Genomic DNA, 26785 nt, shown 5'->3' with positions numbered 1-26785 from the left:
GAGGGGATGGCCATTCTCTTGAATGGGAGAATGTCTTCTATTCTGCCCAATCAAATAGTTAGAATCAAATAATTCATTCCTACACATATGGGTCATATATCTTCTTTTCTAAATTTATTAAATTTTATTAATTTTTTGTAAAAGGTTTTGTCTATTTAGATTTGATTAAATTAGGATATCCAATTTTTCTCAATGGATTCAGATTCGAATCACCATATCTGAGATCTGATCCGATCGGATTCGGACCCCAATTTAAACTTTAAAGTCGAATCCATACTAATGTCATAGACCGGGCCCGGGCTACAGCGCCTAATATTATAATATAGGTGATATGCCCGGCCAGGTCCTGGCCCCGGCCCATGATCACCCCTAGCCGTAAAAACCTCATAAACCCTCGCAAAGACGCAAACCGTCAGAGCTTCAGAATTTTGAAGAGAATGGAGAACTCGAAACAGAAATCGGTGCCGGTTTTGCCATGGATGAGAAGCCCTATCGACGTCAGTCACTTTGAAGAATGCCCTCTGAAGCTCCTGCCGTGTCTCGATCCCAGGTATTTTGTTTACTCATTACACCAGTCTCAGGTCAACAATCCCTCTGATGCTATGGTTTGTGTATGTGTGTGTTTCTTCAGGCTTGAGGAGGCCTTGCTGAAAATGGGTGTTAGTTCACTTTTCCCAGTCCAGGTCGCAGTTTGGCAAGAGACGATAGGACCTGGTGCTTTTGAGCGAGACCTTTGTATAAATTCACCGACGGGAAGTGGAAAGACTCTTGCTTATGCTTTGCCTATAGTCCAGATGCTCTCTGCTCGCACAGTAAAATGCTTACGTGCTTTGGTGGTGCTGCCCACTCGTGATTTGGCCTTGCAGGTTCATATTCAATTGTTACTGTAATTTATTATTTCATATTTACTTCGTCTTCTATTTTAGGTACTTAGATTGTTTTTTGAGAAACGGTGAAATGTATATTAATAATATACAGAAAGAGAAGCTGTTGAGGGAGAGATTTCCTCAAACAGAAATACAGAGAATAGCCAAAAGGCTCCTTCTACAATACATAATTTTCATCCCATATTATCGAGTTCCGTTGTTCTACGAAAACCTTAAAAGTTGCATCCCTTGAATAGGCTGTTGATGGAAGCCCATTTCATCAGAGTTCTCTCCACCATTGCACATACTTTCTCAGGGGGATTGGCCCTATCTTAAAAAATGTGGATGTTTCTTTCCTTCCATAGACACCAACTAACCACCAACACTTTTCCTTTTTTTAGAAAAGGCCTGAGATTCCCAACGAGCCATAAGGGAAGCCAGATCCGGAGGTGTGACCCAATTCAGGCCAAACAACTTTAGAGCATGGGTCCAAATTTTGTGAAAGAAGCTGCAAAGAATTAGCAAGTGGTTCACAGTCTCCTCATCTGCTTCACACAAACAGCAGCGGTTCACCACAATCATGCCCTTCCCACTCAGAACATCCAAAGCGGGGATTTTTTTTTTCTTTTATATCCACTCACATAAAAAGCTGCACTTTTTATGGAGTTGATGTTTTCCACATCCATATTCAAGGAGGGTTAGGTTCTTCAGTTGATAGTGAAGTTTCCAGCATTGACTTCACAGTGAAGGTCCCTGAATTTTCTTTCTTCCATCTGATTTTGTCTGTCTCCAAAGGATTAGCCTTGGCTTTGACCAATGTAGTCAGCAGGCCTAAAAGGGATTTCATCTCCCAATCATTAACTTCCCTCCTAAGCCTTGGTACCCAGATTGGATGGTTATTAGAATATTCAAGATAGTCACACACCCTTGCTCCTTTGTTGACTACCAGCTTGAAGATAGAGGGGAATTCCAAGCTGAGGGGGTTACTGCTACACCAGTTATCCTTCCAGAAACAAATTCTTTCACCTGACCCAAGTTCGAAAAATATGTGTTTGAAAAACTCATCTCTATTCTGCATGATACTTCTCCAAATACTAGTCCCATAGGGAGCATTGGGACTTCCAGATTCCCACCCTAAAGATAGAGGTGTAATTGTGTAAAGTGGGCCATGCCGGGTTGGCACGACACAGCTCGTTGGTGGCCCGTGCAAAGTGCGGGCCATGTCGTGCTAGCCCGCGGGCCGTGCCACCCTCCCCAGTGAAAAATTTGGGGGTCGGCCCAGCACGGCTCACGGCTCACGGCCCAGGCCCAGGCCTGTGCCATGCAATGCCGTGTTGCGGGCCGGGCTGGCCCGTGGGCCGAGCCTTGGGCCAGGTCGGGCCGTGCATTGGGCCAAAGCTATTTATTTAAAAAAATGATAAAAAACTTAAAATTTTAATTTTATATGAATTTTGTGTATACAATTGCTTATATATAAAATAGTTAAATAAATTAGTATAATAAAATTTAAAAAATTATTTATTTTATTAGTATATTATATACTATATATTATTATATAATTATAATTTATATAATATATAAATATATAATATATAAATATATATAAAATATGTATAAAATATATATGTGGGCCATGCTGGCCCGCAGGCCGTGGGCGGCACAGCTCGCTCAGTCGTGCCATGCGGGCTCGTGGACCTAAAACCCCAGGCCTTGCACGGCCCACATGATCGTGCTGGGTCTGGATCGGCGCGGGCGGCACGACCCGATTTACACCTCTACCTAAAGAGGCTTCCCCGTATTTGTCCTTGACAACAGTTTTCCATAGCTGATTCCTTTCTGTGGCAAATATCCAAAGCCACTTGGTTAACAAGGCTGTATTTGTTTGAGAGAAAGGTTTGATACCTAAACCACCTTTCTTCTTGTGTTTACATACTTCGGACCACACCACCAAGTGAAGTTTTCTCTTTTATTCTAAATCACCCCAGAGAAAATCTCTCTTTAACCTCTCAATGCAATTAGTCACTGATGTTGGAGCCTTATAAATGGGCATGGCATACGTGGGCAGACTTGATAGAACACTCTTGATCATCGTGATTCTTCCTCCTTTTGATAAATACAGCTTTTTCCAGCTAGCCAACTTATGATTAATTCTTTCAATGATTGGATCCCAGATCTCTTTTTCCTTATAGTGAGCTCCATGGGGAAGCCCAACAAATTTTGAAGGCAGCTGAGCTATTCCACAGCCCAGAACAACAGCTAATTCAGAAATGTGTGGGACTTCACCAACTGGAATGATGGTTGTTTTTTTTTTTTTTTGCAAATTGACTTTCAACCCAGACACTGCTTCAAAGAAAATCAGTAGGCATCTTAGGAAATGCAGGTCTCTACAGCTAGCCCTTGAGAAAATTAGAGAGTCATCTGCAAGTTGCAGGAGAGTAATTTGATTACTACTCTCCGAGATTGTAAAACCTTCCAAGTGGCTTCCTGGCACTGCCTTTTCGACCATTCTACTTAAGGCTTCTACCACCAGAATGATAAAAAGGGGGATAGGGGATCCCCTTGTCGTAAACTTCTACTCACGGGGAAGAAGCCTCTCGGTCTTCCATTTACCAAAATTGATATTTTAGCCACCTTCATACAGCTTCTAACCCAAGCTCTCCATTTAGCGTTGTAGCCCATTCTTCTAAGAAAATACTCCACAAAGTCCCAATGTACATGGTCGTACGCCTTCTCTAAGTCCAGTTTACAAATTACCCCTGGAATACCTGATTTGATTCTAGAATCAATACATTCATTTGCAATTAGAGCCCCATCTAGGATCTGTCTACCATCCACAAATGCCCCTCGAGAGGGGGATATTAACTGAGAGAGGGTGAGCCTCAATCTGTTGGCTAATACCTTGGCTATCAGTTTGTATATGCTGTTGATTAGGCTTATCGGTCTATAACCTTTCAGGTCCTCCACACCATTTTTCTTGGGGGCAAGGGTCACAAAGGTGGCTTTCACTACATCCATTATTTCAGCTGATGAGTGAAATTCTGAAAACACTGCTATCACATCAAGTTTAAGGGCCATCATTTCTTGTAAAATTCAATTGGGATTCCATCTGGTCTCAGAGCTTTGTCTCCAACTAGGTCATTTATAGCCTGCCAAATTTCCTCTTCAGTAAATGGAGCTTCTATGATTGCAGCCTCATGATTAGAAATTTGGGGGAATTCCAAACCATCCAAGCTGAGTTTTTCGAATTCTTTTGTTGAAAAGAGCTCTTTGTAGAATTTCACAATAGCCTCTGCGACTTCCTTGTCACCTTTGTAGTGATTCTCCCCAATGTTGATTTGATTGATGGTATTAAGTCTCCTTCTAGTGCTTGCCACCTTGTGGAAGAAAGTTGTATTGTTGTCTCCCTCTCTTAACCATTGTACTCTTGATCTTTTTTTTTTTTTTTGGGAGAATGACAGTTCAGCCCAGGGTTAGAATTTGTAGGCCCAAAGTACTGTTGGGGTAGGTGCCAGCTCGGAATTGATGCCAATTCATGGGTGGCGTTGGTGCATAGAGTGTGGGTTGTTGACATTTTGAATGTTTATAGCTTTGCGGTGGAAATCAGAAATCTGCATTGGGCCTGTCCGTATTTTTCCGTTTTTTTGATGAATAATAAATTTTATTAATTCAAAAGCTGATTTAGAGTTGTGAATTCATACAACATCCTAGGGAGAGGTGCGAGCTGCAGCCCCTCCTTGAATCTTACAAGTAAACTAGGAAAGAAATACAAGAATCACAGCTGAGCCCAAAACAATTCTTCCCTATTTACCCCTTGCTTGGATAACACATTGGACTAAGTATTTGCTGATCTCCCCATCCACTGTAAAGAGACCAACATATTTACCCCAGCTGGTTTGCAAATTGCACCCCTTGTACAATAGCTAGTAGCTCTGCCCTGATAGAGTCTCCGACTCCTAAAGGACCCGAGTAGAGCAACACAATTTCTCCCTTCTCATTTCTCAATACTCCCCCCATTCCGGATAATCCTGGATTACCCATGCTACTTCCATCAAAGTTCAGCTTCAGTGAGCCTTCAGATGGAGGAGACCAACTCGTAATTAACTTGTCCTTTAAGGGTGAACACCTTGCTACTGTTGACCAGTTTCTCTAAAGGTCATTAAAAGAGAATTGATGAAAGATTTCCAAAGTCTTCAGCCAAAGTATTGCCCTATGCAACACACATTCTTTCAATTCCTGGCTGCTCTTTTCCTTTTCTTGAAAAATTCTAGCATTCCTTTCTTTCCAAAGAGTCCAAATCAGGGCAGTGTGAGCACATCTCCACATAAGTCTCCCTCTATTTGTAGGCCAAGAGAAAGTAGAATGGTTAAAGATCATGCGGACTTTTGTTGGTAGATTCCAACTACTCCCAAACTACGACAGTAGCCAAGCCCAAAGGTCTGCAGAAAAAGGACATGATATTAGTAGATGGTAACAATCATCCCCGTGAGCTCTACAGGGATACACCAATTGGGAGAAATGCAGAGGAAAGGTCTTCTCTTTTGTAGGTTATCTAGAGTGTTTACTTTCCCATAGAATACTTCCCAACAAAACGCCATAATCTTTGGGGGAACTAGCCTACACCAAATTCCCTTTGACGGAAAGGGTTGTTGAGTAGAATGTTGAGAGATGGACTTGAAGTAAGAAGCACAAGTAAAGGTTCCTTTGGGTCTAGGAGCCCACACCCTTTTATCTGGCTTGGAGGGATCCAAGCAAACCTGATTAAGGCAACATAGCAAGTCAGAGAGAGATTCAATTTCATCATTCCTTTGTCCCCTACGAAACCCAAAATCCCAATTAGGAGCCAAGGGTGTTCCCAATGGTGAAACAAATTTTGAGACTACCTCTTTTTTATTTTTTTTTTGAAAAAGGTAAAGTATTTTATTCAATCAAACAAGAATACAACAAGGCCCATACCACTAGATCTGCCTGGGCCCAAAACAGATTACAAGCTCATCCATGATTTTGTGCAAAACAACTGAGATACATTCTGATTTTTAAATTCCTCATTCATCGAGACCCAGGAACAAATCTTGCCCACCGCTTTCTGCACAACTTCTTTTGAGATTCTGAGGTGACCACAGAAAATTCTGTTATTTCTTTCAGTCCAAATGGACCAAAGAACAGCTTGCGGAATGGTATTCCAAACAATCTTTCCTTTCTTACTGAGACCCTCCATTCTCCAACACATTAGTAGCTCCTTCACAGATCTTGGCATAGACCAGCTAATCTCCAACTTCTTGAAAAAATGTCCCCAGATTGAGGAGGAGACCGGGCAGTGGATGCACAAGTGCTCTGTAGATTCTACACAGTTACCGCATAGAACACAGGAGGGGTCCAAAATCTGAATACCCCTTCGCACCTAGTTAGCCCTAGTCAAACATTTGTCAAGAGCCATTGTCCAGACTAGGAAGTAAATCTTGGAGGGGTTGGATGGGTTCCAAATCTGCCTAGCAGGGAAGTTCTCCTGACCTGAACTGCACACCTTAAGAAAAAGGGATTTCACAGAGAAGCTACCATCTGCATTCCACTTCCAAGACCATTCATCTTCCTAACTCAAGTTGATCCTCTGATTTTAAAGCAACCCAAATAGATCCACATACTCTTCCACTTTCCAATCCAACAAATTCCTCCTACATAGAGGAGTCCAGATGATTGAATCACCAGAAATGCAAATGTTATCACCAACAAAAGAGTCTTGATTCACAGCAATTTGGAACAGACGAGGAAAAGCTTCAGCCAAGGGACCCTCCACAAACCAGGGATCCTTCCAAAACTTGATTCTGTCCCTCTTACCGACCTTAAACTTGATCCCATTCAGAAAGAGATTGATGTACTTTGAGATGCCTGCCCAAAGAGATTTACCCTCAATTTGATTGGGATCTATTGTTCTCCAATCACCCCATACCACTCCATACTTTGCTGCAATAAGACTTCTCCACCATGCATTCCTCTCCGAAGCAAATCTCCATAACCATTTACTAAGAAGAGCATAATTAAAATCTTTCAACTTCCTAAAGGGAAAAAGGGAAAATAACAAAGGTAAAAAGGTCCTTTAAAGGGGTGTCTCCTACCTAGATATCCTTCCAAAAGCAAGCAATCATTGTCAGAACAAACTTCATACTTGATAAAATCGAGAATTGAGGAAGGGTGTTGTGATTGGCCTTCCAAGGTGCTGCTAGGTTAGCCTGCCTTGATACACGAACATTTCATTCATTCTCTGAACTCCCATGAATGCTTCCCACCACCTCATGCCACAACCTCTCACTTTCCAATGGCCATCGCCACAATCATTTCCCTAACAGAGCTTGATTTTTTTCAATCACCCTCCCAAGTCCCAAACCCCCCTCTTCTTTACTTCTGCAAACAATTTCCCAATTAACCAAATGATCATTTTTTTCTTGTCCTGGCTCCCACAGGAAGTCCCTCATCAAATTCTCTAGCTTTCTAGTTGGTAACCTAAAAACAGACAAAAAGTAAGTAGGTAAGTTAGCCAAAGTAGCTCTTATTAAGGTAATTCTCCCTCCTAAAGAGATATAATTCTTCTTCCATGAGGCTAATCTCTTCTCAAACTTTTCTAGCACTAGGGTCCAAAATTTGCTCTCCCTAGGATTTGCCCCTAATGAAAGCCCTAATTAGGACATAGGCCAAGAAGAGATGGAACACTCAAGACATTCTACAATAACCTCAATCTCCCCATCCTCAAAGTTTATACTTGCTATGCAACTCTTTTCTAAATTTATTTTCAAATTAGAAACCCTTTCAAATCCTTTGATTAGCTCCTTTAGGTTTGCTACCTTCTCGCTAAAACCTCCTTCACAAAAGATCATTAAGTCATCTGCAAACTGAAAGTGGGTGACTGGGATTTGGTGTCTCCCTATTCTCCAACCCCTAATGACATCTTCTCTATCGGCCTTAATAATGATCCTACTAATCACATCAGCTAATATGGTAAAAAGGAAGGGTGAGAGTGGATCCCCTTGCTTGACACCCATGCAAGCTGGAAAAAAGTCCCTCACCACACCATTTACCAGAATAGAGTAGTGACATGTACTGATACACCCAAATATCCTAGTCCACCAAGTCATAGGCCTTTTCAAGATCCAATTTACAAATAAAACCTCTTTGCCTAGACCTTTTCATTTCCTCCACACACTCATTCGCAATTAGGATCTGATTTGTTATTTGTTGCCCTTGAATGAAGGCCCTCTGAGTTTCACTAATGATAGAAGGGAGAACTGTTTTGATCCTCAAAGAAAGCACTTTAGCCAGAATTTTATAGATGCTTATCACCAGACTAATAGGCCTATAATCTTTTGGGTGCAAGTGGAACTTTCCAGCAGGAGTAAGCATGATTTTTAACCCCTCTACATTCATTTTGCCAAAAAAGAGAGGAAAAATTATGTGAAGATGTGGAGCAGCCTTGATATGGACAATCTGGGAAGAAAGGAATGATAGAATATTCCAAGAGAAAGAGAAGAATAGTCAGTATTTAAAGGATTGTGTGTTGAATCAATACATTGGTTAAAGGCCATGGAACTATTCCATCAATTCTCCTTTACAGATTTATGGAGAACTTGGTTAGCAGTAGCAACGTGTTCATCCAGTAAGGCTAGGGCACTACAAGATAGATCCCACTGCATGAAGACTCACTGAAGCCGACTTTTGATGGGAGCAGTCAAGGTAATCCAGGACGCTTTGGAATGGGGAGCATGCTGAGAAACGAGCTTGGAGAGAATGTACTCCTTTACTCAGGCCCTTTGGGATTTGGGGGTTTAGTCAAGGCAAAATTACTAGCAAGCCTACAAGGAGTGCAATTTGCAAATCAACTGGGTGTAGGGAAGCTACTGATTGAAGGGGACTCCAAGGTGGTGGTGGGTGGTTGAAGAATCGATATGGCACAACAAGAATGAAATAAAAAAATTTCAGTGGCTGACAAGTAGACCTGTTCATGAGCCGGGCTGGGCTTTCACTCTGTATTAACAGATTTTTCTAAGGCCCGAGCCCGAGCCCGCCCGACCATCGGGCCTATAACTTGGGCCCGAGCCCGACCCTCATAAAAAGCCCAAAGCCCGGGCCTGGGCCCGAGCCCAAAATTTATCCTGTTACAACTGCTGAAGTGGCTGAATAGAGAGAGAGAGATTATAAAGAAAAAAATAAAAAATGTATATATTAAATTATAAATATATATATATTTCAATAAATATTATATTATTTATATATTTTATATAATATATAAAATACATATTATGTATTTTATAAAATATATAATGCTGAGTCGGGCTCGGGCCGGGCTTTTTTGACAAATCCCGAGCCCGGCCTGTAACATAGTCGGGCTTACTGTGTTAGGCCCGAGGTCAGGCCCGCGGGCTTAATTACATGACCAAGTCTGACCGGGGTGCGGGCCGGGCCATCGGGATATCCGGCCCATGAACAGGTCTACTGACAAGGAATATTTCTGTTCTTATACAATGGGTTGGGAGATTAGCAAACACTTTGGCTGATGGTTTAGCTAAGCAAGGGGCAATTAGGGAATTCTTGTTTTGGGCTCAGCTGTAATGCTTATATTTTCTTCTTTCTTCTTTCTAATTTCCTTGTAATCAATTGGGAGAGGCTACAACTCGCGTCTCACCTAGGGTTGTTGTATGAGCTTAAAGCATTCTATTAAGTTATGAAGTAATAAAAAATTTCTTTATTCATAAAAAAAGTATATCAAAGAATCAATTTGGCTTTATTTCCAAGGAGATAACCATGGAAACTATATTTCTTTTCGAGACGATTGATAGAAAAGTTTAGAGAGATAAGGACAACATCCTTTCTTTATTCTCAGGACCATTGGGTGTTGGCGATTCTACAAGGGTTGAGATACTAGTAGCGATACAAGGTATATAGGTTGCTAATCAACTTGGAGTAGAAAACTTGATAGTTGAGGGGGACCGGTGGTAGTGGGTTGGCTGACAAATTCAGAAACAGTCTTTTGGGGTTACATGGATCTTTTGAAGAAAGTTAAGCTGACAAGAAATATGGAAGTTAGGTTTCAGTGGTCAGTAGATCGACAAATGCCATGACTGACTCTTTGGCTAAACAAGGGGTATCAAGGGATAATCTGTTTTGGGCTACCTTATAATTGTAATTTAGATTAGTGTGTGCTTATTGCTTAGTGCTCAATTCCAAGGGGAGGTAACATCTCGTTCCTCCTCTTAGGTTGATTGTGCACTTTTTCTATGATTAATAAAATTCCACAAGGGAGTAGCCGAAAATTCAGCCCATTTAAATCCCTCGGACAAGCCAGTTAAAATTTTAGAGCCCAAGGTCTAACCCATTTCTACTGGACTAACCTATTAAGTAGTCACGTGATCGCCCATGTGATCGAGAGCAGTGATTTAAAAGGCATGCTTAGGCGCACAGGTGAGGTGCATTTCAGTGTATGCACCTCGCCTAGGTCCTAGGCGCAACCCTTTTAAAAGGCGCACTCTTGATGCGCCTTGCACCTTAGCCCAGGAGTGTGCCTTTTGAAAATTTGACGCTTTTTTACTTTTTTATGAACCTAGTGGCTTGGTTGGGGGCATCGTCCCCGGACCCCCATGCCATGCCCCTCGAGAAAAGCCCAAACAAGTGCATATTAGGCTTTGAGAACCCCCTATTTGCTAGAGTTGTTCATTCATTCGTCCTTATAAAGTATCTTCTTAAAAGCAATTTAAATTATAAAATCATCTTATATGAGAATTAAGAATTTATGACCCTAACATGGACTTGTTTGGGCTTGCCTCGAGGGACGGCACAAAGGTGACTTGTAGAATCATGAATGTAATATGTTTTACATCACATTAGCTATTTGGAATAATTTAATTGAGGAAGAAAAGAGATTGTGGGTTTCACATGCTTGAAAATGTTTTATATGTTTGATTTTATTTTTAAATTCTCATTTGAATATGCTTTACATGTTGTGTTTATGTATTTTAATTTTAGATAATAGATTTTTCAAAAACATTATTTTAAAATTTAAGTTTATATATTTTTTTAATATTATGTTTAATATATTGTTTTTTGATTTCTCAACATTTTTTGATTTTTTTGGCATTTTTTTTTTATTTTTAGAATTTTTTGTATTTTTGCAACTTGCTTCAAAATGGCACACATCTCGCCTTGCACCTCAGGTGCAAGTTGGTCCCTGTTCCTTTTTTGTACCTTGCGCTTTTTAAACACTTATTGAGAGGGATGACTAGTTGCTAGACAATAGTAATTGTCTACCTTCTTCCCCATTGAGCAATCACTCTGTTACGTAAGCTAGGCGGCAACTCTCAGTCCTGATGCTCTCTACAGTGGATTCCCTCCACTCCAGATAGGTGCAATCCAAGGTGTTATAAGTAGGGGTGGATTTGAGCCGAGCCGAGCCGAGTATAATATATAATAATTAATAATTATAATATTTTTATTTTATATATTATTTTCTATAATTTTATTGTATATATTATTATATATATTATATATTAAATATCAAATATATTATTTTCTATATATATATATATTCGAGCCTGTTCGCGAGCCTCATGAGCCGAGCTCTAATAGGCTCGAGCTCAACTCATTTAATAATCGAGCCACTAAATTGGTCTCAAGCTCGAGCTCGAGCTCGAGCTTGGTTGAAATCGAGCCGAGCCGAGCTCGAGCAGCTCGTGAAAAGCTCGGCTCGTTGCCACCCCTAGTTATAAGTGAAGTGATCTAAAAAATCTAGAGGTTGATGCTTGTTCAGATGAAGACTTTAGCTGTGAAGATTCCGATGGTGATGATATGGTAAGTTTGGGAAGTGTGGCTTTGAAAGGCAACGACAATCTTCTAGAGGTTGAAAGTCTTCATATGGAAGTTCTGTTCTTAGACGAAGTTTCTGAAGTTGAAGACTGAAGGGATGGCTGTAGCGACAAGGTCATTGCCACCGAAGCTGTGCAGGCTATGTTCCCCTTCATTGAGAGGGTTGACCCAAATTCCAAGGAAGTACAGAAGTTTGGGGAAAATGCACAAACCTTTACCGTGGGGAATGATGAGGGTAGTCAGAAAACGGAAAAATTGAGGAAGGGTCCATCTTCAGGAACACCCTTGCAGCCAAATTGGGATTTTGTTTCGTAGGGGGTTAAGGAATGCTGAAATTGATTATTTATCTGATTTGCTTGGCTTACTAAATCAAATTTGTCTAGATCCTTCCAAGCCAGACAAAAGGGTGTGTGGGTCCCTAGTCCCAAAGGGATGTTTACTTGTGCCTCGTTCTTTAAGTCCTTGTCTGTCTCTTACTCAACAGGTTTTCCCTCGAAGGAAATTTGGTCCCAAAGGTTATGGCCTTCTGCTGGGAAGTGTACTATGAGAAAGTAAACACTTTCGAAAGCCTACAAAAGAGAAGACTCTTCCTTTGTATTTCTCCCAGTTCCAACTGGTGTACCCTCTGTAGAGCTCATGGGGAGGACTGTTACCATCTATTCATTTCCTGTCCACTCTCTACAGAATTGTGGGTTTGGCTTCTCTCTTTGTTTGGGTGTAATTGGAGCTTGCCAGCAGAAGTACGGTTGATCTTTTTTTTGATAAATTTACCTTCAACTGGACTACAAAAGGAGGAAGATCAATGTCGAGACTTGCGAGAGCAGCCTTGATTTGGACAATATGGGAAGAAAGGAATGATAGAATATTTCAAGAGAAGGAAAGAAATAACCAGCAACTAAAAGACTAATTAATAGGGCAATACAATGGTTGAAGACTTCAGACATGTTCTATTAGTTCTCCTTTAATGACTTTTGGAGAAATTTGTTCCAATAGTGAGGTACTCTTCCATCAAGAACAGGGTAGTCTCAAGATGGTGTCCGGCTGAAGGCTCACTGAAACTGAATTTCGATGGTAGCAGCTTGGGTAATCCAGGGCCTTCTGGAATTTGGGGGGGGGGTCTAGGGAACGAGCTTGGAGAGGTTGTTCTGTTGTACTCGGGTCCTTTGGGACTTGGTGACTCTGTTAGGGCAGAAATTCTAGCTGCTGTACAACGGGTAGAGTTTCCAAACCAAATGGGGGTACAACGACTAATTATTGAGGGTGACTCAAAGGTGGTGGTGGGCTGGCTAAGGAAACCTGATGAGACTGTTTGGTGCTATAAGAACGGAGTTAAGAAGATTAAATGGCTAAAAGGAATATGTCAGTGTCTATTCAGTGGGTGGGGCGATCAGCAAATGCTTTGGTTGATGTGTTAGCCAAGCAAGGGGCAAACAGGGAAGAATTGTTTTGGGCTCAGTTGTGATTCCAGTATCCTTTTCCTAACTTCTTTGTATTATTGTCATGAGAGGCTGCAGCTCACGCCTCTCTATGGGATCTTGCATGAGGCTGTAATTCTGAAGCAATTTCTGTTTTAATAAAATTGCATTATTACTCATAAAAAAATTCCACTCATTTATCAAAAAAAAGAAGAAAGATCTTCATACGATGTTCATTGATCTAGAAAAGGCATTTGATAGAGTTCCTAGAGAGATGATATGGTGGGTCTTGGAAAAGAAAATGGTTCAAGATAGATATAAAGACCTAATTAGGGATATGTATGAGGGGCAACAACCATTGTTAGAACATTGGTGAGAGAGACTTCAAATTTTACAGTTACTATGGGTCTTCACCAAGGTTCAACACTTAACCCTTATCTATTTGTAGTAATCATAAATGAATTGACAAAACATATTCAGGAGGAAGTTCTATGGTGCATGCTGTTTGTTGTTGACATTGTTTTAATTGATGAAACTATTGAAGGATTAAATGCAAAATTAAGCTTATGGACAAGTGCCTTAGAAACAAGAGGTTTTAAAATAAATAGGACAAAAAAATATATGACATGTAAATTTAGTAGTAATAGGAGTGTAAATATAGATACTTAAGATTCAAGACCAGAAGATAATTCAATGTGACCATTTCTTGTACATTGGTTCAATAATTCATAACAAGAGAGAGATTGAGGAGGATTTTACCCAAAGAATTAGAGCATGATGGGAAAAATGGAGGGGTGCATATGGACTTTTATGTGAAATGCAAATGCCACTTAGATTAAAAGGAAAATTCTATAAAACAGTTGTGAGCCAGCTGTTGTATGGACCACAGAGTGTTGGACAGCCAAGAAATAACATGTCCATAAAATGGATGTGGCAGAAATGCTAATGCTAAGATGGATGAGTGGAAAAACTAGAAAGGATAGGATTAGGAATGAAGTTATCTGTAGGAACCTTGGAGAATCTCCAATAGGTGATAAAATGGGAGAGTAGACTAAGATGGTTTGGACATGTGCATAGAAGACCACCAACTGCATCGGTTAGAAAAAGTGATTTGTTACACATTGAAGGGGCTAGAAGAGCTCGGGATATACCAAAAAGGACATGGGCAGAAGTAGTAAGGAATGATTTAAGCACTAATAATTTAACAGTGGATATGGCTTTAAATAGAACGGATTGATGAAACAGGATTCATGTAGCTGACCCCATATAGTTGGGATAAGGCATGGATGATGATGAGATTGTTCAGATTCATAATTGAAATACAGAATAGCAAATTTTCCATATCTTGTAAAGAAAAGGGATTTTTTAATGTTTATGAAATTTTAATTTGTTTGCTTTATTGATCTTATGCCTATAATTGAGCTATTAAGTTTAAGTGACAGAATTCCAAATTGCTTTTATTTTATGCTAAATATCCTAACCTGGCTATTTATAAATGTTGAAACTACAAAAAACTTAGAATAAACAATGGCATTTCTAGATAGAGTTGTGACAGGACAGTTTATTTGTCCAGTGATAATAATGGAGATTTTTGCATGTTAAAGGACCATTAGAGGTTAAGTGAAGAATACCATGTCTTTCCTTCTGGGCGTTCTGGAACTTTTTGCTTACGAGTCTCCTTTTTAATTCTTTCTTTTTCTTTTTTCCTGTTCAGGTTAAGGAAGTCTTTTCTGCAATTGTACCAGCAGTGGGTTTATCTGTGGGTTTGGCAGTTGGTCAAACATCAATTGCAGATGAAATTTCACAGCTTATCAAAAGACCTAAGCTTGAGGCAGGCATCTGTTATGACCCAGAAGAGATTAGGGTAGAGTTCCAAACTAATGTAGACATTTTGGTTGCAACCCCCGGAAGGCTGATGGACCATATTAATACAACAAAGGGTTTTACTCTGGAGCATCTTTCTTATCTTGTCAGTAACTTCAATCTCTTGCTAAGACTTTCTATTTATTGCATTCAACTGAAGTATGATGTATTTCATTTGAATACAAAATTTATGCTTATAATGAATACCTTAATTGTGGATATCCCTGAGATTAAATACAAATTATTAATGGCTGGTCCAATATATGGGAGTTTTGATGGTAGTTCCAACAAATAGGCTACTTTGCTTTGTTTGAAATTTATTGAAAATTCACTTTAGAACTTCACCCATTTTCCTAGCAAAGTAGCAAGTCTGGTGTCTGAGAAATCTCATGGTAGGTTTAGTATTTTCTGTTTTGTTTTATGCAAGATGAGTTATATGAATATAACTATATGCATAAGACATATGCTTATCAGTGTATATTGATAAAAAAACCACATACATCTATATATGTTTATATTGATAAAATATACATAGTAATGGTGAAACAGGATTCATGTAGTCAACCCCATGTAGTTGGGACAAAGCTTTTAAATGATGAGTTATGTGTAGATGTCTACGTGACTTGCATTCTAGGACTACCAAAATTTGCCAATTTACATGTATTCAGAGGATAAAAGAGTACAATATGCTTTACCTTTCTCAAAAATGAAAAAAATGGGGATACAACTCTTGATGTCCTAAAATGCTGGACATGGATACGAGTATGGGTATACCATGTGATATGCTTATATCATGCGTTTATATCTAGCTTTTGAAACTAAATATCATTTCTCAAGACTTATGTCTTGCCAAAATTAATTAAATTTATAACATGTAGAAATATTTTATAGTATAATTTGTTAAAGTATATCACTTTTACATATTTTAAAAGTGTTAGTGCTATAAAATACATCTAGAAGTGTCCATGCAGTATCTTATTATCCAATAAATATTGGATGTGATATTGGCATACTAGGCATATACAAGTATCCGATTATCATAGGTTGCATCCTGCTTACTCCTTGTTTGGATAAGGTATCAGCCATATTTTTCACATATATAGGAGTCAAATGGAATGTTGCATCCAGATCATCTGCCAATTTTTTGATTTCATTATATATCTGTATTTCCAAGTTCCCATGTATTTTTTCTAAACCAGTCCACCACTACTCTGGAGTCACCTTCCATCATAATATTTCTGTAATTGAGGTTTTGACACGTCTTTAGTCCTTGTAGAACTGCCTCGAGTTCTAACCGTGGAGTCTCCATTTCCAATGGAACCCATGAACAATGATTTAGGCGCACAGGCGAGGTGCATTTTGGGGTATGCACCTCGCTTAGGTCCTAGGTGCACCCTTTCAAAAGGCGCACGCCTGGTGCGCTTGATGCGCCTTGCGCCTCAGCCCAGGCGTGCGCCTTTTTAGAATTTTTTGCTTTTTGCTTTTTTTTTTTTTAGTCTAACGACTGGGCTGGGAGCTTCGCCCTTCGACCCCCGACCACGCCCCTCGAGGCAAGCCTGAACAAGTATATGTTAGGGTCTGAAATTATTATTTCTCATAAAAAATAATGATTTTATAACTTTCATTGGCTTTTAAGAAGATATTTTATTGCAATGAATGAATGAATGAACTTCGCTTTGGTTCGCTCACTTTGCTCGCTCACTGAAGCTCCGAGAACCCCCTATTTGCTAATGTTGTTCATTCATTCATTGCAATAAAATATCTTCTTAAAAAGCAATGAAAGTTATAAAATCATTATTTTTTATGTGAGACATAAGAACTTCAGACCCTAACATATACTTGTTCGGGCTTGCCTCGAGGGGAGTGGTACAAAGGAGACTCATAGAATCAATAATGCAATATTATTTTACATCACATTAGCTACTTGAGGCAATGCAATTAAGGAAAAAAAAGAGAATGTGGGTTTTACATGCTTGAAAATGCTTTATATGTTTGCTTTTAATTTTAAATTTTCATTTGAATACGCTTTACATTTTATGTTCATGTATTTTAATGTTAGATAATAGGTTTTTTAAAACATTTATTTTAAAATTTAAGTCTATATTTTTTATTAACATTATGTTTAATATTTTTTGAATTTCTTGCATTTATTTAAAACTTTTTGGCATTTTTTTTGATTTTTTTTGACTTTTTTTATTTGTAGATTTTTTTTATGTACATTTGCGCCTTGCTTAAAAAGGTGTGCACCTCGCCTTGCACCTTGCGCCTCAGGTGCAAATTGGCCCTTGCGCTTTTAAAACACTGCACAAGGAGAGAACCATTGTAGGTCCATCATATCACCTAAATAGTCCCTGATCCCAGATTTCCCAGAATTCCCTAAGCTGCAATCTCAAAATTCAATTTGAAACATGTTGAATAGGAGACATCAATGGAATAGGATGCAACAATGGCTTGCCAGTTGCTAATAATGTCACCAGTAGATAAGTTATCAAAGATGGGCATAGATTTCACCCAATTTGCCACCCTCATCATAATAGTTTTCATCAATTCTTCCTTAATTTGTCTCGTCTTTAAATATCCACACATTTCATTCTTCCCAAACTATCCATAAGATAGCTGCCCTTGTACATCTCCACAAGATTTTACTCCTTTTCTTTGTTGGAGAGAAAGTGTTTGGAATAAGCTTACCAAATATGGTAGGGGGAGTTCACTAGCAGCCAAAAACAAGCAGAAAGGAGATTAGTATGTTAAAGTTAGTCTGACAGACAGTGTTGCATGGACACATACATGAGAGTCAGAATCTGACGCATCTCCAGGGGTCTGATTTGGCAAGACAAAGAAACAAGGTCTCATAGATACATCTGGTACCAAAATAGTCTATATTTTGTTCAATTTTAACATTTTTGGCCTATAGAAAATGGTCCAAAAGATTATCTTTGCTAACATTTTATTGGGAAAATGGCATTCATTGTGTAGATTAGCTGTTAGGAGAAAGAAACATTGCATTGGAAGTGTCCTTCAAGAATTTATGGAGTGTATGTTGGAGTCCAATGTGTCTCCAACACACACGCTTAATCCATTTTGGAGGGTCCATTTGAGATAGATAACACTCATTGAACCTTTTCTTTTGAAGATGGACATGTTAATTTTTTCATGTACTACCTCCCAATAGAAGGCCTTAATTTTAGGTTAATTATAATCTCTGTTAAAAAAATTTTACATGTTCTTAATTTTTTTGGAGCAGCAAATGATGTGGTTGACAATTTTCAGGTAGTTGATGAAACAGACCGGTTACTAAGAGAGGCATACCAATCCTGGTTGCCTACTGTGCTTCAACTAACTTGTTCGAATGAGGATGGCCTGTTTCCTAGTGCCAGAACTGTAGCTCCTACACTTGGTTCCTTACAAACCATAAGGAGAAAGTAAGTAATCTCTCTTTTTTTTTGATCAATAACAACAGCTGTTCATCAAAATGAAACAAAATTAATTACAAGGGGAGACGTACTTTCTTAGCTCCCCAGGTTAGGCAAGAGCCCCCCCAAAAGCAATAAAGTAGAACTACAACATAGCCCAAAATAAAGATTCCCGAGCCTCCCCTTTCTTAGCTAACCCATCAGCAAAAGAGTTAGCAGTTCTCTTCACCTAACTGTACTTCACTTCCATATCCTTTGCCAGCCACTTGTAATTTTTCTTTTCATTGGTAAAGTTCCACAACCCCGCCTTATCCTCTTTTAGCCATCCTACTACCACCTCCGAATCACCTTCAACCACAAGTCTCCTTTTATTCAACTCCTTTGCCCTTCGGGTTCCTTCTAGAACCGCAAGGATCTCAGCTCTGAGGGAGTCATCTACCCCTATAGGGCCTGAAAACATAGCTGAAGTAACCCCTTTCTCATCCCTGAAAACTCCCCCAATACCAGATTGACCTAGGTTGCCTCTACTGCTGCCATCAAAGTTCCACTTTATTAACCCGTAGGGGGAGGGGTCCAAGAAGGACTAGTCCCAGTTCTAATCTGAGCAGCACTAGCAATCTCCTTCCACTTTCTCAGCAAGTCATCCAGAGTAAAATCAGTAAATAAATCTGAGGTCTTTAACCATTGTGCTGCCCTTAAGTGGATTAGTTCTATTACAGTTTCAATACTCCTTTCCCTATCTGAGAGGATCTTTAATTCCCTTCTTCTCACAATGTCCAATAAACAGCAGCCCTTAGGCACCTCCGCATGATCCTTCCTTTTTTCAAATGCCACCTGATCAGAGGGTGGCATTTATTTGATATTTGTTGAAATCTGTTTGTGCAGTGTTTCCTTTATTTATTTGATAATTGTTATTACGGCTCCAAGGTGGTTGGTTCTCATTATGAACATCTTTTGGGCTAAAGAGATTGGACTATCCTAGTGGCATATGGCAGATATACTTTTTTACTTGTCAGATACCTTAGGCTGTATTTCATTACTTGGAAAACAAGTGGGAAAATAAAAGTTGTGTGAAATTCCTATAGGTATATTTTTTGACCAGTTTTTGTCAGTTGTTTGATATAGAAAAAAAAGGAGCCCTATTGGTGTTTCTTTTCACAACTTCTTGTTGTATCTCTTTCTAATTTAATGAATTGATTTTTATGTCGATGATAAAAAAAAGTTCCCAACTACACCAGATCACTACACCAGACCAGGTGTAACTACACCAGATAACTCCTGGTTATCCCTTTTCTTGCAAGAGAATCCACATGCTATTTTCTGCCTTAGGTACCAACCTGAATGATCAATTCAGGCTTCTTGAAAATTCCTTTGCTTCTCTACTAGAGAATCTTAAGGCCCAAAGAACATACAAAAACTAGCCACTAACCACTTAATAGTCAACTTCCACTGACAAATTATTCCCCCCATAGAAAAGGGTATCTTTAATCCTTGGGGGATTTGTAGCAATTCAGACCTTAAATATGATCCTTTACTGGATGGCTTTGTTTTGGTCTTGTTTGTAAGGTTTTTTTTTCTGACGAATAAAGAAATTACTTCATAACTTAATAGAAAGCTTTAAGCTCATACAACAGCCCTTGGTGAGGTGCGAGCTGCAGCCTTTCCCAATCGATTACAAGGAAATTAGAAAGAAGAAAGAAGAAAATATAGGCATTACAGTTGAGCCCAAAACAAGAATTCCCTAATTGGCCCTTGCTTAGCTAAACCATTAGCCGAAGTGTTTGCTGATCTCCCCATCCATTGTATAAGAACAGACATATTCCTTGCCAACCACTGAAATTTTTTGATTTCATTCTTGTAGCACCATATAATATCCTCGGGATTCTTCAACCACCCCACCACCACCTTGGATTCCCCTTCAATCAGTAGCTGCCCTACACCCAGTTGATTTACAAATTGCACTCCTTGTAGGGTTGCTAGTAATTCTGTCCTGACTTAATCCCCAAATCCCAAAGGACCCGAGTAGAGTACAATTTCTCCAAGCTCGTTTCTCAGCATGCCCCCAATCCAAAGTGTCCTGGATTACCTTGACTGCTCCCATTAGAATTCAGCTTCAGTGAGCCTTCATGCGGTCGGGTCCATCTTGTAGTGCCCTAGCCTTATTGGATGAACACCTTGTTACTGCTAACCAATTCTCCATAAATCTGTAAAGTAGAATTGATGGAATAGTTCTATGGTCTTTAACCAATGTATTGCCCTATTCAACACACAATCCTTTAAGTCATGACTATTCTTCTCCTTCTCTCGGAATATTCTAGCGCTCCTTTTTTCCCAGATTGTCCAGATCAAGACTACTCTAACCCCATATAATATCTTCCCTATTGGCCCTAGTGATGATTCTATTGAGAACATCAGTTACTGGGGTAAAAAGGAAAGGTGAAAGTGGGTCCCCTTGCCTAACGCCTCGACAAGTTGGAAAGGAATCCTTCACCACTCCATTAACCAAGGTTGAGTAATGGCAGGTACTAACACACCCAAACATCCACCTACAACATCTCTCTCCAAACCCAAAATTCTTCAACACTTGTAAAAAGAAACTGCCAATCCACCAAGTATATAGCCTTTTCGAGATCCAATTTACAAACAAAACCTCTTTTCCCTGACCTTTTCGTCTCCTCCACACATTCATTAGCAATCAAGATTTGATTATAGAGGGGATAACTTCTTTAATCCTCAATGAGAGCACTTTAGCCAGAATTTTATAAATACTTGTCACCAAACTAATCGGCCTAAAACCTTTTGGGTGGATAGCATCAAGCTTCTTAGAAAGCCATTGTGAAGCCATCTAGACCTGGAGCTTTATCTCAGTCCATTAAAAATACTGCTTGTTTAATCTCTTCCTCAAAATTCCTTCCTAGCCACCTAGCCTTTTCCTCAACCAATCTTGGCCAATCCACCCCCCCTTCCACTAATGATTTCTCATTCAGAGGCATTCTAAAGATGGATTTGAAGTGGTCCACAAAGATCCTGGCTATCTCATCTTTGATTGGTAATCACCTCCTCTTCTACCTCTAGTTTGGTCACAAAATTCTTCCTCCTTCCATTTAGCAAATCATGAAAGAACCTAGTATTTCCATCACCTTATTCCATATTTGTCTTGATTTCTGCCTCTTATTTCCTTTCTCAAGAGCACATCTTTGAGGTCTTACTTCAGCTGTCTTCTCAAATCTCTATCAACCTCATTTAAGATATTTTGAGGTTCTTTGTCATCCAATTCTCCAATCCGAGAGATCAAGCTCATTTTTTGCTCCTTTGTTTCATATATTTGGGAATATTTCTTCTTTCTCTTTGGTTGCAGATGGGCTGCACCACAAGGCGTAGTGAATTTGTTCAGCTCAAATTTCCTAAGGAAGCATACAAAGAGGGGAGGATGTATGTGGAAAGTGGTAAGGGCAGCTGTGCTTTGGTCCATATGGGGAAGAAAGAAACCTGTTGTTAGTGTTATTCTTTATCTTTGTTGTTAGTGTGTTGTCAGAGGATGCTGCCAACTTGTTCTTTTCTTCTTTTAATTAGATTATTATTAGGGTGTGCCACCAGGGGTATAAGTGTAATCTCCTTTCTTTTATTTTAAGTTGTGTTCTTATAAATGAGAAGTTGGGCACCGCCAGCAACATTTTTTGACTCTCAAACTTTTTTCCCTCTCGTCTTCTCTTCTCTCCTTTCCTCTCTCTCCTCACTCTTTTGTAGAAAGAAAACATGGTATCAGAGCAAGGCTCTAGGTGATAGGAGTCTTTTTTCTCCTCTGAATCACACTCATCCACCCAGTTTTCTGATTTTTTTAGACAAGTGAAGGCAAGAAACTCTAATAGGATTGTTGAGAACCACCTGTTTCTGTTTCTTTTGGGTTCTTCCTTGGTCGTAGCACCAAGGTAACCCTAGTAGGAGAGGGCCGATGCTGTGAAGACCCTGTTTTTTCTTTGGCCAATGCTGTGAAGGCTTGTTCTTTGGATTTGCACCTTCGAACAGGTTCTGTACAGGGGTATGTGATCCCCTTCAACACAGGTATGTGCTGTGATTGGTTGGTGCGCATAGTGTGTAGCCCAATGGGGACTGAGATTTAAATCTCAGGACTGTTTGATTGATGCCAGTGACATTCAGCGGTGTCTTATTTTCTTTCTGGACTGTTTGATTGTTCCTGGACTGCCTTGTTGTTGTTGTGGATTTCAGCAGTGATTGGTTTGGTGTTTAGTGCCCAGACTAAGACTGTGAGAAGTACTGGTTCAGTGGGGACTGGTTGTGTGCATCTGTAGATTGGGCTTTATTTTGTAGTTTGTGTTGCTCTAAATGGCAAATGGTGATTCTACCTCATCCGGGGTTTACATCAACCCATGGTTCAACTAGTATGGGAGGTGAAAACATGATGTTTCCTATACCAATTACCCCTTTAAATGACCTGAACTACCTGGAGTGGGCTAAGGGTGTAAAACTTTATGTAACAACGAGGGGAAAAGCTGATTACATAAATGGAAGGGTGAAAGAATCCAAGAGTGGGGTTGCTGAATATGATAGGTGGGACTAAGAGAACAGTATGGTGATGTCTTGGCTTCTTGCAGCCATGGAACCTGATGTAAAGAACTTTATGTGGGCAGATATTGCTAGTGAAATATGGGAACAGGCCAAAACCACTTATTCTGAGCAAAGGCACTATGCCAAGATTTACTAGTTGCAAGCTGAATCCTCAACCTATGAACAGGGGAACCATAGTTTGTCAGCTTATTACTCATCCCTTACTTCAGTACGGAAGGAGTTGGACCACTATTAGGCTATAGAATGGAAACATGATGATGATGCTAAAGCCTATACGAAGCTGGTTTCTCAGCAACAAGTTTTTGCCTTCTTGTTGGGACTAAACCCCGTATATGAACCTCTCAGAGTTCAGATTTTAGGTAGTTAAGAGTTGCATTTAGTTCAAGAGATGTATGCCTTTGTTCAATCTGAGGAAGGTAGGCAGAGTGTAATGGTTACAACGAGGGGGAGCAATAGGTGGCATTTGTTGCAATGGGTGGTAACAATATGGGAAAGAAGAGTGACTTCAAGAAGGTTGATGATAAGGACAAGTTGTTTTGTACCCATTGCTGGCGTTCAAGACATACACTTGTAGGGTTAGAAGAAGCCTAATATAGCACATAATGCACGAAATGTGGCAATCCAAGATACTCAATCTGCTGTACTGCTTGGGACCACTTCACTAGTTGACCCCAAGGAAGATATCATGAACTCCTTCCGTAATCATTTGGAATCATATGGTAGGGCTTTGTGACAGATGGGCGGTTTAGTTATTGGTACTCCTTCATTTGCGTCTACATCAGGTAATGCGGCCTCCGACTTCCATGCCACCACTACCATTGATTCCCCTTGGATTTTGGATCATTGACTTAGGGGCCTCTAGCCACGTGACCGTTAAACCAAATATTTTTCAGACTTATAGCCTTTTGTCAGGAAGGGATAAATGAGGCTTACAAATGGATCATTCTCCTCCATTGCAGGCCAGGGATGAATGTCCCTTCCTCATGGACTTAACCTGAATAATATGTTGCATGTCCCTCCTCAACTTCCCATCAATTTGTTTTCCATTAGTAGTATCACAAACTCTTTAAACTGCAACGTGCCCTTTTTTCTTGGTTCACGTGTTTTTCAAGATCTAACCTTTGGGAAGACGATTGGTAGAGGAAGCTTAGTGGATCGCCTCTACATTCTCGATAACAAGGCTGGTCTCTCGGTGTCATCTTCAGAGTCATATAGTCAGTCAAATAAGAGTCAAAATTTTTTGTGGCATAGTCGGTTAGCTCATGTTTCTTTTGAAATAGTGAAGTCATTGTTTCCTTTTTTATTTAAGTCATGTTTAGTGTCAGATTTCCAGTGTCAAACATGTCAGTTGAGCAAGCAATGTAGAACAACTTTCCATTCAAGTAATAAAAGATCAAGTTTTCCTTTCCATATTGTGTTTTCTGATGTGTAGGGGCCTACTACTATAACTTTTGTGGGTGGGTAATCACATTGATTGATGACTTCTCCCGTTATACATGGGTATTTCCCATGCATACCAGAGACGAGGTTCCAAAGATTGTGAAAGTTTTCCAGAGGAAGGTGTTTACATAGTTTCTTGTTGAAATCCAAAACTTTCAATCCGATAATGCAAAGTAATATTTCCATGGTGAGCTCAATGAGTTCTTTGCTTCTCATGGATCTATTCATAGTAGCTCATGTGCAAGAACACCGCAACAAAGTGGTGTTGCAGAAAGAAAGAATAGACACCTCCTTGAGGTAGCATGAGGGATGATGTTATACATGAATGCACCAAAAAGATTTTGGATGGATGCTATACTTGTTGCTGCTTATGTCATCAATCATGTTCCCTCCAGAGTATTGAACTACATGGCCCCTCATAAGTTGTTGTTCTCTCAATCTCCTTTATTTTCCATTCCCATGAGAGTGTTTGGTTCTTGTGCCTTTGTCCATGATTTATATCCGTTTCGTGGTAAGTTAGATCCTTGGTCTATTCAATGTATCTTTCTAGGCTATCCCTCTTCTTAAAAGGGTTACTGGTGCTTTTTGATCCCATTGGTCATAAGTTTTTTTTGTCGCTATGGATGTTTCCTTCTTTGAGTCTGAACCGTTCTTCCCTACTTCTTAGGGGGAGAGGAGCATGGAAGAGGAGAAGGTCCGTCAAATCTCTCTTCTTTCTATTCCAGATCCTGCTCCCTTTTGTGTCTTCCAATGTAAGCTCCGTAGATATCAACAATGTGACAAAGATGTGGAGCCACCAAACATTGAGCAATTGACACCTTCAGACTCTCAGAAGGTAAGTCCAAATGAACTAGGCATTCTTACTGCACCTGTTGGTACCCCTACTCCCATTTTGGTTGTGGATGACCTTGACATTCCTATTGCTCAAAGAAAGAGTCAGGTCATGCACTACCAAACACCCCATTACTCAATATGTCTCCTATAATCACATTTCCCCCTCGTACCGGGCCTTCCTATTTATAGTTGATTGCATCCTTGTACCTAAAAATGTTGTAGAGGCCTTAAAATTCCCTGAATGGATAGATGCTATGAAGGAGGAGATTAATGCCCTACATAAGAATCCAACTTGGGAGTTGGTGGATTTTCCAAGAGGGAAAGACCCAATGGGGTGTAAGTGGGTCTTTACCTCTTAGAAGATCCATCAACTCCCAAGTTTGATTCTTATGTAGGGCTTTAATCTCCTCTTTCATAGCATCTGTCAATTCAGGGTACTTTAGTGGCAAACATCCACTAAAATACTTTCTTGGAATTGAAGTTACCCGCTCAAAAAGGGGTATCTTCATTTCTCAAAGGAAGTACACCCTTGATTTGTTACAAGACACAAGCAAGTTAGGGGCAAAGCCAGTAGATACTCCCATGGATGTTGACCATAAACTGGGTGGTTGTGATGGTGAACCTTTGAAAGATGTAAAACAGTTTCAAAAGTTAGTGGGAATATTGCTTTATTTGTCCATGACCCGTCAAAACATTGCTTATTCAGTTGGGGTCCCGAGTCAATTCATGAATTCCCTAAGAGACCATACTATGGAGGCAATAGAGAGGATTCTTAGGTATTTGAAAAAATATCCAGGAACAGTTCTGCTATTTATAAACATAATCATCTGAACGTGGAAGTTCTATATAGATGCTGATTGGGCAGGTGCTGTGGATGATAGAAAGTCCACAAGTGGGTACTGTAGATTTGTGGGAGGAAATCTAATGACATGGATTAATAAATAACAAAGTGTGGTATCATGGTCAAGTGCTGAAGTGGAGTATAGGGCTATGGCAGGTAGCTGAAGTACTTTGGCTAAAAAATCTTTTAGGGGAACTTGGAGTTACTGTTCATAATCCTATGTCTCTTTACTATGACAATAAGGCAACCGTAAACATTGCCAACAATCCTGTCCTATATGAGAGAACCAAGCACATTGAAGTGGACAAACACTTCATAAGGGAAAAATTGGAAAAAAGGAGAATTTTGTGTTCCTTATGTCAACTCCAAGGAACAACTAGCTGATGTTCTCACAAAAGGGCTTCCATATTCGCGACACAATGAGTTGTGTGACAAGTTGGGCATGATAGACGTGTTCAGCCCAACTTGAGGGGGAGTGTTGTTAGTGCTATTCTTTATCTATACGGTTAGTGTGCCGTTAGCCTAGGATGCTGTCAGCTTGTTCTTTTCTTCTTTTAATTAGATTATTATTAGGGTGTGCCGCCAGGGGTATAAGTGTAATCTCCTTTTTTTATTTTATGTTATGTTATTATAGATGAGAAGTTGTGCGCCGCTAGTAGCATTTTTTGACTCTTAAACTGTTTT

General features: G+C 39.7%; 1 protein-coding gene across 2 annotated transcripts in view; it reads left to right on the top strand.

Annotated features, from left to right (window-relative positions):
* The first annotated feature begins 291 nt into the window (after window positions 1-291).
* The window catches only part of RH1 (RNA helicase 1), a 70491-nt gene continuing 43997 nt past the window's right edge, over window positions 292-26785 (top strand). Inside the window, exons 1-4 of one of the 2 annotated variants that reach the window (XM_088981660.1) lie at window positions 292-550; window positions 632-866; window positions 14838-15092; window positions 18257-18408. In XM_088981660.1, coding sequence (XP_088837786.1) covers window positions 360-550; window positions 632-866; window positions 14838-15092; window positions 18257-18408 — 833 coding nt within the window. In that variant the 5' untranslated portion in view covers window positions 292-359. The remainder of the gene's footprint in view (window positions 551-631; window positions 867-14837; window positions 15093-18256; window positions 18409-26785) is intronic. The other variant, XM_088981661.1, reaches the window with a different exon arrangement.

Source organism: Nelumbo lutea, chromosome 3, assembly GCF_056320005.1.
Source record: "Nelumbo lutea isolate HS-2025 chromosome 3, American lotus-T2T, whole genome shotgun sequence".
Lineage (NCBI taxonomy): Eukaryota > Viridiplantae > Streptophyta > Magnoliopsida > Proteales > Nelumbonaceae > Nelumbo > Nelumbo lutea.
The sequence above is the reverse complement of the archived record's forward strand: the minus strand, read 5'-3'. Positions and strand labels throughout refer to the sequence as shown.